This window comes from Motacilla alba, chromosome 8 (assembly GCF_015832195.1).
Source record: "Motacilla alba alba isolate MOTALB_02 chromosome 8, Motacilla_alba_V1.0_pri, whole genome shotgun sequence".
In the NCBI taxonomy this organism is placed as follows: domain Eukaryota; kingdom Metazoa; phylum Chordata; class Aves; order Passeriformes; family Motacillidae; genus Motacilla; species Motacilla alba.
The window spans coordinates 16,273,967-16,288,161 of NC_052023.1; the positions used below are offsets into that span (position 1 = coordinate 16,273,967).

Below are 14,195 nucleotides of genomic sequence, written 5' to 3' on the forward strand. Positions count from 1 at the left end.
ATTGATTGAGCAAGAAGTGGAGCAGTATACAGTCCATAAAAACTGTGCTTTGCAGTCTTGTCCAGAAAAATCCTGTGATTATGCAGCAGAATTCAAAATCTTTACATACTGAAGCACCAATTTCTAATTAAGGTAAAGTACTAAAGCCCAAGCTTTACTTCAAGGATGAAATGGCTACTTTCAGTTGATTTTTATAAGACAAGTGAAGTTTTTAGCTATTACTTAAAACAGTTGTAGTCTGTTTAGATGATACTTTACCTGTTAGGATTGGAATTTGGAGTACTTAGTTCAATGATATGAACTTCTCTTTCTTGGACTAAGTTAGACATAAGGCACCCCTCTGCTGGTTTTGGTTGTAGGTATCCCGCAAGGTAATTTAAAGAGAGAAAATTCTTTTTTATGTTGCACGAGGGAGGAAATACTTGATCTGGAGGGGGAAAGAAAAAGAAAGCATATGGACCTGTAAACACAGATGTCAGATGTATGCACATACCACATCAACTTCAGCGTTCACTATACTGCTGAAAGGTGTATCTACCTTCTATTATAAGCACATATGACAAATCATCATATTGAAAAGGAAATTAATGTTGCACCAATACATCAACTTCCTAATAGTTATTAGTTATGGATTTAAACACTTAATGAAAGAAAATCCCTGTAAAGACACTTTTGAAAACAATTCTGAAGAAAAAGATGTGAAAAACTTTTCAAAATCAATAAAATACATTTATTTTGTTCCTTGCATCTTTACAAAAGATTTCTTTCTATTGCAATTTACTCTGAGATAACTTTTGGAATCAACTCCTTCTCCCTGTGGAAAATGTTTTATTCTTGTTATTATAAACTTACCATTTTTAAAATACTACAGAAAGTACTTTCTATTTCCTTACTTAATATATTTCCTATATATTGTGTAGTCAGAGGCAGTATTGTCTAGAAAGCAAAAAATACTGCATTTCTCTTGCACGTGGAAAATTAAAAGCATCAAGAAAATTATGGAATCAGCTGTTGATATGAAGAAACTCTGATCACAAAATGCATAGCTGGAAGAATGAAATTCTAGCACAGCTATTCAATCTCTCTTTTGGTTTTAACCGAAAAGCTGAATATGAGCATTACAGAACCCCAGAGTGTGCTGAGCTGGAAAAGATCCACAAGGGTCATCGAGTCCAACTCCTGGCCCTGCACAGGACCATCCCCAAGAGTCACACCCTGTGCCTGAGAGCACTGTCCAAAGGCTTCTTGAACTCTGTCAGGCTGCTGCTGTGACCACTGCACTGGGGAGCCTGTTCCAGTGCCCAGCCACCCTCTGGGTGAAGAGCTACAAGTATAAAATACAAACCATAAAAAACAGTCACTTCATATGAAATGCTCATGCACAGCCTATATTATTGTACTCCAAGAAACAGTATTTCTACTGAAAATCAGGAGCACTTTGCCTTTCTGAGATAGCTTGACATATGAATTGTCATAATACATAGAAGGACTAAGTACAATGTTCAAGTACTTGAAGTCCTGCAAGCATATAATTCCACATGCCTGGGTCTTTGACCATTGCTGTGCAAGAAAGACTTTTCCTGTTAAGGTCAGTAGCAAGATACAAAAAAAACCCAAAAAACCAAAAGAAAATAAATCAACTAGCATGCATTGTGAACCCAAAACTGTGAAGAGACTCTTATGAGCTGTGCTGAGGCCATGCACTCTAAATGAGAACTGAAATGTCATCTCTAAAGTGCATTTGTGTGTGCTACCCAACATTGCAGGAAGACCAGAGACTCCTGTGACCCTGGTCTGTGCAGAAACAATCAGGGGAGTTTTTTCTCCTGATCTTACACAAAGCAGCCTTTGAATATTAACCCTGTTGTGTCCCCTACAGAAGCTACTAAAGCTGTATAAGGCTGTGACTATTCATACTGCCCAAGCAAAGCACTTCTCTAACATCTGGTGTGTGCCCTGCCAGATTAGCCTTGAATGCAGCTGCAGTTCTGTCAGCTCCTCCCACAACAGCACAGAATGGAAAATGATCCCAAATGGTCTATGCTGAGCTTAAATTTTTAAATATATATATATACACACACACTTTTTTTCTTCTAAACTGCTTTACAACATGATTCAGGCCATAAAATAACAGCTCTGGAGTAGTTTGTGGGTAATTACCACACGTGCTATCATTTGCCATTGCAAAGAACTCAGTTCTTGCTCCTGGCACTTCCATTAGGCGTCTCTGGAGCTCTCCAGAAGTGCTGCTCTTGCTGCCAGAAGCACAGAGACTCCCCAGCCTGGGCCTCCACTCGATAGCACACTTGTCCTCTGCAGCAGATTTCAACTCTATCACAGGCTACTTGACATGCACAACAGAATGAACTTACTCTCATCCACACCAGTTACCAAAATCGGGCTGGAGCAGAAAAGAAAAGGGGATCCATTTCATCTTTCTTTGCTCACTACACTTCTCTTCTTCATTAGTTTCAGGGCTGTCTACATACTTTGGAAAGGGACTGCAGGTGTCTGCAATCAATTAAAAACATTACCAAACCAGCCAACAAACAGTCAGTTTATGGATTCTGTGCCTCTCTCATCTCCCCAGACTCCTAGTACGGAATCAGATGTGAGGTTTGCAGGCAACGCCCTCAGCAGAGGGTCTCTGGCCAGCAGGCCTGGGTGCCAAGGGGCCCTGGTGGCCAGAAAGCAGCACAGCTGCGAGCAGTGGCTGGCAGCCACCCCCTCCTTCGGCGAGTGCCAGGCGGCCCGCATGGACACTGAGGACTGCACACCAGGATCTGTTGTTTCTGCGTGCAGCACTTCTGTTTTACTGATGAGGAGAGACACTGTCTGCTCTGTTCTGCACAAATTAGGTGTCATCCACAGGTTCTTGGCTGAAGTTGAATATCCAAGCTTAACAGCATCCTGAGGAGGTTTTTGTGCAAATGAGCACTGTTAATCAAGTGTCACTTCCCAAGACAGGCACCCTGGGCAGCAGGAGTTGGATGCAGCAATAAAAATCCCATCCAAGCAGAGCTTGCCTTTCAAAATCTGATCTGGGCGTAAACAAGGTGTTTGGAATTTTCCTTGGGCACCCTGATGGTAGGCCTTATTTATGTGTATTTCACAGTTTGCTAGCCCTTAGCACAACAGAGATCCTTGGCTGGCATTTAATGGCAGGATAGAAATGGGACCAGGGAAGGGCCTACAGGGGTCTCAGGAGGGAGGATGCAAACTCTAGGTAGTGCTCATCTTGCAGCAGGACACACAGCTAAGCCAGACACAATGGAACCAGGTGCCAGCATTAAATCAAGCAAGCATGGCATGCAGGATACGTGCACTGGTGTGTACTGGCTATAAATTCAGAGGCAGGACTGATGGTTCACCTTCTGCCAGGACAGAAGCACAGTTTACTGTCTGTAGATAGACTGTACATTTTCCAATTGAGCTACTGTTAAAGCTATTTTTTTTTCTTATTTAGCTAAGAAATGTGTTGAAATTAGGGTCCCTCCAGGCTAGCCCATTTGTCCTGGATTTACTGGTGATGCTGGATGCATTAGGTAACATTTAGCTAACTCATAGGACTTCCTGACTTGCTCAATCACGTCTTACTGAACCACGAGGAATTAAACTGACTTCTGCTGAAAAACACATACCAAGAGCACTTTCACCATGAGCAGTCCTGCTTTCTAGAATCTGACAGTGATTATCACAGCAGTCACTCTGCCGTCTCCTTCATTACACAAACCAAGGCAAGAACAAGAACTCCACTTCTTGTGCCCTCTTCCTCCACACCCCCATTCTGGCCCCTTAAAATTCTTGCTGTGATCACCATCCCTGCAGTATTTGATCAGCCACTCTTTAGAATCAACAGGATTCAGATGCACTTGGCCCTGATCCAGTTTGCTAGTGCTCTCAGCTGCCTTTCATTTGCACTTTCAAAAGTGACTTAAGAGACCCATGGCATCAGAAGCAGCTTTATTCTATGAAAGATCAGCCTTCTTCAGATCTTGCTGTCCTTTGGCTTGCATTTTCTGTTTTCTGTATTCAGCTACAGCCTACACTTCTAAAATGTTACATCTTCCAGTTTCAGATTCGTCTAACTTGAGTGAAGCTGAAATGTAGACAATTATTTGAATACAGCCATCAAATTCTGTATCAGTCACATAGCAAGGAACTGCTTTGTGTGACCACCAATAGATTATGAGCAATACTAGCAGTGATTCACAGACTGTCAGCTGAGGGTACCTTACTGAATCTCAAGAGGAGTGTAAGTATTGTATGAAAAGCCTAAATTGTACGTCACTGCATGCTGTGGTTTGTGAAATCCAGTGATTCCATTGTTTTCTCTGCAGAGAAGCAAACCAGGACCACGTCCCACGTGGTTTTCACAGAACTCCTCACACGACTGCAGCGGTTCAAGAACTGACCCTGTCCCCACCCCTGAGCACATGCATAACCCCCACACATACACACATACTCACTTCTGCCAAGAATTTAAATCAAAATCAAACACGGTTACAGCTGAGCTGGTTTGTAGGAGCCTTCTCAGAAACTGTCTGTTTTGGCTGTCTGCCAAGTTCCATTTTCTGTACTTGCTCCTAATTAAATTGTGTTTTAGCACATTCTAAAGATGATGCAAAACTCTCCTCTTTAGCCTCCTGGTTTGACTGAAGACGTGCAAATCAACAAACAAAATTTTACCTGTTTTTTTCAACATATCTAATTAAATATTTGTCTCCACAATGCAGAGACCACTACTCCCATGTATATGTTTCAAGAGCATTTTAATAAGCTAAGAAATATATTCCTGAATGATTTTCTGGCATTAGAATCCACAACTGGTGCCAAGTAGAGCCAAAAAAAAAAAAAAAAAAGCCCCACACAAGGGAATCCTCTACAAATTTGGCAGGATTTGGATAAAACTAACTCAGGCACGTTCTGATTTTGGGGGGCAAACCTCCTATGTCAGGAAATGAAATTATCAGATACATGTGGTTAGGAGAGAATGTTTTGTCCATAGAAGGCTTTTCATTAGTTTCTTCTTTCCTGTAACCAACTAGTTCAGCTGTTTGGGAGTTTCTGTAGAGATATTTCTGCAGAGGATCATATAGTTATGCTGTGCCAACACTGCTCAGCTATGGAGCTACAGCCTGAGCCCCACCCCAGGACAGGCCTGTGTGAAGTCCCCAAGGAACTGGAGTCCTCTCCCACCTGCACTAGGCCACCTGAAGAATCTGGCATGTGGCCCACAGGGACAGGAAATCTTTCTCCTTGGGAAGAAAATACCTAAGTACAGCCTAAGGTAACTTAGTTTGGTGAGGAAAGCAATAATTCTTTGCCCAATGAAGCCTGGGTCCTTGTACAATCTAATACTGAAAAAAATAAATGTAACTCGGGTCTTTCTAGAAATTTTCCCCTTCTTCAAGGTCTCCACTTCTTCAGATGAATGCACCCAAACAATCACCATGAGTAGTTAATTCTGTTTAAAAGGCTCTTGTAAGAGTGTGAGCAATTGCATCCACATTTATGAGCATAAAGTTATGGGACCAAAATCCATTAAAAGTTTCCTAAACCCAAGGTGTGGTCTTTAGGCTTGCTCTTATTTCCCTGCTTCCCCTTTCATATCAAATCTCTTGGAAAATGAGGTATGTTTAAAAATTAAAATAGGTGAAATATAAGCAACACATTCTCAGTATCTGAAAGTGTCTACGAATTCAGTTGGTTTTGTTCTGGTTTACCTTCTCCTACTTTAATATAGATGTTTCTCGATATTTTAAGTTCAGTGAAAGATGTTACTGCTCCATATTCCTTCTGGGCCCACTGTAGCAGATGTTCATTTTTCTCAGGAAAAAACTTTTCTTCTGTTTCTGCTGACAAGGAGAAGTTTCCCTTCTCAAACTGAACAACGGAACCTAAAGACACCTGATGGGAATAAAAACATATATTAATGTGGTACATTTATCCATGCGGACACATAGCATGATTAAGCAATGTCATCTGTCACACCCCAATGCAGTGACTATGGAAGGTGATTATGGCCTATTTCCACTTTGTATTTTCACCACCTAGAAGCACCTATGCCACGGGCTGATTTCATGGAGCATCTCTACAATGCTCCTAACACATCAAATTCTGTGTGAATTCCAAGTGTACAGTCTCAGAGGATGGCACTGACACAGCACATGCCAGGTCGTGCTGGATTGAGTACTTTTATATCAGACATGTGGGACATTTTCATAGAGCTTTGGCCTAACTAGAAAAATCTCCCATGCATGAAATTTGCAGGATTTAAGGACTTAATCAGCGATTATTTTGCAGGAATATTGAATTCAGAGACAAACAGTTTATCCAGTAAGAGCAGTAGCTGGTTTTCATTTACACTGTTCCCATTTTTTTTAACAGTCAGCATCAGGGTAAAGCAGCATTAGCGTGTCTTTTTAAACATTTCAGGACAGCATAAGAGAAAATATTATTCCTTCTAAATAACAATCAAAGAAATTGATTGCCTTGCAATAATACATTTTTGCTGTATTTTTCATTTGAGATAGTTATATGTATGCTAACACAACGGCTGTCTTCCTCAGAATATACTTGGTTTTTCATTTATTACTAATCAAAACTTGAAAACCTTTTCATCATCTTGCAGCATGACAAATATGTTCCTGAGGGACAGATCCTATCAAAGTGACCACGTGCTTCAAGGGAGGAACCGAGAGACAGAAAGCAGAGCAACTAAAAAGTCTGGCATAAGCATCCTCACTAAGTGATCATACAGTAAACATCTTTAAACAAACATGAAGCTTATCATATTTACTTTTTTCAATCACATACTGAAGTCTATTTGAAATGCTGGTTCCACTACCCAGGTTTTAGAAAGGACTGCAGAGTTCTGCTGTGCTTGCCAATGTTGGGATTTTTACTACACAGACCTAAGGCAAGGTTAAGGGAGCCAAGCACGTTATTTGTTCTGGAAAGAATTCAACAGACCCTTCCAAAAAAGGCAACCATCACTGTTTCAACACCTGCCTTGAACATTAACTACTTACTCTTCAGAACAAATCAAAAGCAAGTCTAATGTGCTTAGGATAATGCAAAGCATAAAGTCTAATAATGTTTTAAATATTTGGGAACTAACCAATTTTTATCTGAGCACTAATTACGCACTGATTGAGTGATTAAGAGACTGCTGCCACAGACACTCTTATCTCCCCCTTCAACTCCTTCAGTTGTTACTTTCTGAGGTTGCAGAGTGGAAAAAGTGCCCCAGCTCTATTACTTCCAGTTGTTGTGAGGACATGAAAAGGAACTGCACTGGAAACATCCTCTGCTGTTGAGTAAACCTACATGTCCTGTCACTTTTCTGAGACTAAATGAAGAAGCTGGACATGGAAAATCTGTTTGCAAGACCATGAGATACTGGCCATGGCCACTAACTACAGCAAGCACCACAGTTCAAAGGGCTGTTCCTCAGAGGAAATGAGGCTCAAGCATAGGATAGTGAAAATATGCTACCAAAACCTGAGTATTCCATCAAAGAACAAAACATATTTAGGAACATATTTTGGTTGCATACACTACTACCCTGCTGACCACTGGGGAAAACAGGGCCTGAAATTTTCTCTGCACCAGACCAAGGCAAGGAAACATACACCCCTCATGCTGAGGCAACAAAACAAAAACAGCCTTCCTACAGCCCTTAAGAAAAGTTCCCAGTGTGAATTGCCCTTGCAAGGCTGCCACGGTAGTTCAGGACATCAGTTACCTGGCAGAAGTGCCAAATGTCATGAGTTACTATTCCCCAGAGGGAACAACTCACAGAACCAAACCTGAGTCATCTCAAATATATACAGTGGTGAGCATGAATACTGCACACACAAAATAGCATATTCTGTTTCTTATTTTACCTATTTCCTTCTCTCCCTTTAAACATTTATTGCCTTTTTTTTTCTTTGAATCTGATCCAAGGGGATATTTACTTTGCTTTATAACACTTTAAGTATTTAACACAGTTGTAATTCAGAACTCCCAAGTAGGAAGCAAGTTCATAATTCAGCCTTGAGAGAGGTGGGCACCTCTGGGCCATGACTCAGGATACACAGGTAAGTGTGCACAGCCACCCAGCATGAACCAATCCCTCCCCTCACAACAACAGCTACACCACTACCCATCGAGAGCCTGCCAGCACAAGGACCACCTAATCTCCCCTAAAAGCCATGATTGAGGCAAATACACTAGGAGGAAAAGAAGCAGCATCCGTCATATTTTTATCTGAGCTGTACAGTATCAGACCTGTGGTGGAACATGTAGGAGAGGAGTATATCTGCTCAGAATAAAATTAGACTATTTGAACCAACTATTAGAGCAGCCTACATGGGGATCAGAGTCAGCTGGTGTTTGTTGGTTTTGTACTTTGATGTAATTTCATCCTCTCCCAGAGGAAAAATAAAGCCACAGATGGAGAAATATCAGGTATTCCGAAACTCAAAAATGTACCTTTTGTTGTTCATAAACCCATATACAACACACTTTAATCATCAAGAGAACAATTCTCTTCAAGTGAATAGGAAACATGCTGCTTTTGAAATTACATGCCACATTTGTGAATCACCTATCAAATCTGCATAGTCCTTACAGCCACAGAGGTGTGATGGTTTCAGGCAATGACAAATTTTTTCATTTTAGTGTTCTCAAGAGCACATGGGGTCATTACAAAATTCCACATCAAGTTCTCACATTTTTATAAACATGCACATAAGAAGCATTATCTTAAATACATTTTAGATTTTAATTCAACTTCCTGGGAGATACTCAGTGTTGCAGCTAGCAAAGATCCTTATATAATTAAGGCTGTTCATTGTTTTCTCAGGATGAAAGCAGAACCTTACAAGATCGGAGAGCGGACTCCTGCACATCTTTGTCTCTTCATATATCTAGGAAAAAGATCCTGGGATTTTCTATCAAAGCTGAATCTGTGTCAAATCAAATGGAACTTTCAAAACCCCTAAGGAACAGTTACTAGAATGATAAAGAAACAAACAAGAAAATCTGTGTAAAGGGGAAATCTGGTACCAAGGTTCAAGACTCAGCAGGAGTTTATTAATTGCACACAGGTAACTGCCCACTTAATTTAACAACATCTTAATAGACTCAATGTAACACCTGTTTGATATGAGCAAAATAAGGTAGCAGAAGCTTTTCCACGGATTCTGTTTCAAGTTACAGGCAATTTAGTGGAAGAAGTCAGAAGAGAATTAAAGACTATCTATGCAACTGCAGCTATAGTTTCCACTGGAATCAGTGACTAAGTAACAACCTGTTGTGATTTATAATCTCCACGTCACTAACACCAGTAGTCTGCCAAAATCCACTGCCTGCTTCGGTAAACTTCCACTGGCTAAACCCCGTTTACTGAAGCAAGCAAAGAAAGGAAAGAGCCATGACCATACAGAAGAGAAAAGTCTATCAAAGGTGCCTGTTCCAGGTCCTTCAGCCTCCTGCAAGATTGGTTTGGGAATACACCTCAATCAATAAATGCCCAAATAGTATTTGTTTCTTCACTTTTGCAGGCTGGATTAACTTACAAGTCCACTTCTTGCTGACTACCAGCTGTCCTGGTCCTGAAAGTGATGGGTCTGGGCTCCTAGAGGGACCAGGAGAAGGAGGCACGCTTAGGAGCAGTCAGAGGCAGCAATGAGAAAGAGCAGCAGGAGATACAAGAGGCAGCATCATCCAGATCTGGCCTATCCACACTCCTAACACGAGTTCTGGTTGGAACAACGGCCCACAGAAACAGCCCACTCACTCTCACAGCTGAAACAAGCACCACACAATATAGCTTGCGTTCTGAAAGCTGTCTTAAATCACATGGGCTCTAGTATGAACTCCATGACACTCTTAGCAAATCAAGCTCCCCCAAAAAATGCAAGCCTTTGAAGTCTCGAGAAAGAAGAATCTAAGGCACACGGACCTGCCTAGTTTCCTGTGAAATTTACTGGCAAGTTGGTATTCTTGAAATATTTCTGCCCAAACTGTAGTGATTACAGTGAAATCAGAGGCTAGCTCTACATCATAAATTCTCCCTATTTTGGGACATCACAAATACAGATTTTTTTTACTATACTCTGCATATTCATTTCATGGACTGTATCATGCTTCCTAAGCCAGAAATAGCACTTCTCTTCTGCAATGTCTTCCTGAAGCAAGCTTTGAAAAAAATCTCTCAACCCCCTGGATATTTAAAGATGCCTTACTAGAGTTACTGCACTCTTAAACTCCTTTCACATGCATCATTTTCAGGCATGTATTTACTACTCTGTCATTTTCTGCCATTCCTACTGCTGACCAAATCCTTCCGCTCTTTTGCCAAGAATCACCACCATAGGTAGCCTGAGGTCCCCCTAATATTTCTGAGAAAAACCCATTTATATAGACTTTAGAAAAGCAGTATTTTGCCAGGGTTGAATCATGCCAGGAGACAAAGTCTACAGGGAAATTTACCATTGTGAAAAGCATAGTAAGAGTTACTGTTTACTAAGCACTGCTTTTAATTTGACACAAAATGTTAATTTGCACATTTTTTCAAAAGGCAAGGAAACGGTGCGGGGACGAGAAGGGAGAGTGTGAACTTTTCCAAGTGGAAAAGGGCAACTACAGGATTATTTCCAGCTCCTGAGTAGAAGAACGATGAAAACTTATAAAAAAAAGCAAACTCAGGATTCTACAGTAACGTAAATGTCCTTTTAAATTCCTCTTCACACTGTTACACAACACTGAAAATCTACTGCTTTTACTTTGAATAGTGAAAGGTCACTATTTATACCAAATTTATCACTAGTCATGCATTTCCTATCCTTCCTCACTCTTCTCCTAGCAGAGCACTCTGTTCACATCTGGGTCTGTTTAACCAGTGATTGGAAATTTAGCCTCCTGATTTCCCGTTAAATACTAGGCACAGGAAAACAAATAGCACTTGTTTTTCAGTGAGTTTTGTCAGTCATCCAAATCTAGTGCAAACCATAGAACAGCCTGTGGTTTGGTGGCAGTGACCCAAAATATGTGAACCATATTTTCATGAAGTGAGAGGAATAAACCAGCAATTGGCTAAAGTAATAAGAACATGGATTTTTCTTCTTAGAAATACAGAAATGATTAGTAATTAAACTCTTCATTCTATCACTTCATCTTCTTTAAAGCTTTTATTTTATCTTTTCAAATCTCAAACCAAGAGCAAGTGATCTGTTTTTGTATTTATCATTACTACTCTTGCTTCCTCCATTTCAATACCTTAACACACATTCACTCCTAGTTCTTGCAAGATTATTTGTTTGCATAAGTGTTTTCTTATCCCTAACTTTTACTCATTCAACTGCCTGAGTAACAAACTCAGAGAAAAAGCTGAAGCATCACTTCTCTAAATCATACATTATATAAAATCACATATGTAGACATTTAAGGGGGTTTGGGATCTTTTCAAACAGGAAATCACAAAGGATTGGGATCTTTTTTCATTTATTTAATTCTCACTACTTTCACTTGCTGAGTAAAGGCATTCCTAGGCTATAAAAGCAATTGAAAAAGCTACCAAATATAAAGAAAAAAAATACTTTGTGAGTAGCACCTATAAAACCTTCTTTCTGTGCAGTTTCATAAAACCTTCTGGTTTTCTGCCAAGACATGTTCGCAATAAACTAGTTTTAGGGAAGGAGAGAAATGACGACTTGATGGGAAGGAAGGAAACTATTTTGCTGTATGAAAACCTAAAAGCGGGGTGGTGGAAGAGGTCTGGTAATGTTTTTCTGCAATATTGACTTGCACCAAAATCACCAAAATCACAGGTAAAAGCAGTTTCTACAGTAGTTGTCTAGCTTACATAAAACTGTGATGTCATAATCTAACCAGTCTAATCACCAGTGAAGATGTCCTTCAACTTCCTCTCCCACTTCCCTTTATAATGCAATTTTGGCATTCATTCCCTGCAGAGGAAAAGAAATAAAATGTAGCACAGATGCCCAGCATTCCCCTCGCTGAACTGAACAGAGCTTCCCACCCATGTAATACTCTTCAGAGTGATGAGCCCATAGACACTTGAGCAGAAAGGGCCCAATTCCCAAACGGTTGTATTTTTGTGACATGTACAAATATACAATCAGACAAATATGACTACATGCAACAGTAAGTGAAGTGATGATTTACAATTACTTAGGCCAGACAGTCCATGCACTAACCCATTTCAGGTATTTTTGGATTGAAATGCCATGATACTAAGGTACATTTATTTTTAACACAATGAAAATAAACTCCAGACTTATTTTACTAAAATTACAATAATTTCACAGCATCACCTACTTCACCCATCAATATACAGGAACTTATGCGGAGTCTGAAAATAACCCTGTCCATGCTAAATGTATTGCTAGCACCACACTAGGCAGACACCATCTATTCTTTTCTCTTTCTCATGCACACACAGAAAATTTTTGTCAGGTTTATATCAAGATGCCCAAATTTTCTCTTAAGACTACTCACTATTGTTCTGTCTGATTTGTAGATGGGGAAAGCACCCTGAGAAGCAAAACGACAACACAGGCAACAGAACACTGAAGCACAACTCCCCTTAGCAGCCATGCCCTGTCATGAAGGCTTCCTCCAAAGTGCTGTCACTGTGAGAATCACAGAGTTTCCATTCAGTGCCACTTTGGAAAAAACTCTTGTAAACACGACATTAAAAAAATCCTGATGCTAACCCAAAACAAACTTTGGTTTATTTGGGGCATGCTACTTAATTTTAATGATAATTTATTCCACTGTGAGGTTTAGCCACCAGTAGGCATTTTGTGAAAATGAAACCATGAACTGTTTCCATGAAGATAAAGCACATAAGTCACCGAGTGAAACTGTACATTACATGATAAAAATAAATGCAAAACCACACATATACACCAAATCTACATGTCCATACTGAAAAAAAATGTTTACCAAAAAGGTAATTTGTGATTTCCCCCACACTAAAACCATGCACCCAAAGCCTGGATTTTCTCCCATATTTATTTTAAGCTTCTTAACTGATGGAGGACCAGGCTGAAGGCAAAAAATGCATGCTCAAACTATGTGATAAGAAGTTAAACTCCAGCCCAACTCAGTAGCATTGTATTTTCCCAGTCTTTTGGATATGTGCTGATATCAACTTTAAATCTTTTCATCCTTCCCTGGGGCAGCTTAGCTTTAATGGAAACTCAAACAAGAAATTCACAGAAAGAAGGGAACAGACCATTTTGCTAATGAGGACACTGAGAACACACAGCCCTAACTCCACCCTCTTCTCCAGTACAATCACCATTCGAGCTCAGCGTGCCTTGGTTTCTCCACCTGTACAGTGCTAACAGCACTTGTGCCCCAGTTCATCATCTACTCAAGTCCTGGAGATACCTTTGTTAGAAATAACCTTGGAACTTATAATACAATTAAATTTTAATTTTTATTTAGTTAGTTACTTACTCAAAGCACACATCTCTGTAACAGTTTGAGAATTTTATTATGATACTTTGCAAAGAAAACAAAAGCTAATATTAAAAAGAAATAAAGAGCTAGGACTTTACTAATGGTCCCATGATTCTTTCACTACAAACTTTGACCTGGCTCTAGCAGTGTGGTCTTAATCAGCAGCAAGTCCCGGAAGTTGTCATTTCAATTTCTTTAATCTACCTACCAGGATTCAATCAATGAAAGTCATTGCAATTCATACTTTACATACATGATATAAATAAAATGGTGAATGAATGTATTGTTTGGAAAGTCTGAAGGAAAAGCTGGAAAGTCAACTAATATCTTGCCTGAGGCTTCCATAGAGACAGACACAATAGTTATGACACTCCTGTGGTATGCTTGCCATGGAATTCATGGGCATTAGAAAAGTTTCTTCAAATTCTAAATCTTTCATGATTCAACATACTCAATCTTCTGTTCTGGCTATACATTTAAGGAGACTGAACAAGTCAGAGCCACAGAGCTAAGTATTTTTAAACAAGGGCTAAGGAAGCATGCTCTGCACTCTGCAGCCCTTGGAGCTGCTATTTACAGTCCTAGAGTCCATTATCTGGAACTCACTGAAGTCTCTGGCACAGAAGCAGGGAACCTCTCAGCAACTAGGGCAGAAGCAGTATGTTCCTCTGCCCCACAACTTACCTAAAACAAGAACCCCTGATTCTGGA

At 40.1% G+C, this 14,195-nt stretch overlaps 1 protein-coding gene across 2 annotated transcripts in view; it reads right to left on the minus strand.

Moving 5' to 3' along the window:
• The window catches only part of TGFBR3 (transforming growth factor beta receptor 3), a 113,341-nt gene that overhangs the window by 31,337 nt on the left and 67,809 nt on the right, over positions 1–14,195 (minus strand). For both annotated transcript variants that reach the window (XM_038143687.1, XM_038143685.1), the window contains exons 5-6: positions 5,727–5,910; positions 259–427 (exon numbers count right to left, since the gene is read on the minus strand). In XM_038143687.1, coding sequence (XP_037999615.1) covers positions 259–427; positions 5,727–5,910 — 353 coding nt within the window. The remainder of the gene's footprint in view (positions 1–258; positions 428–5,726; positions 5,911–14,195) is intronic.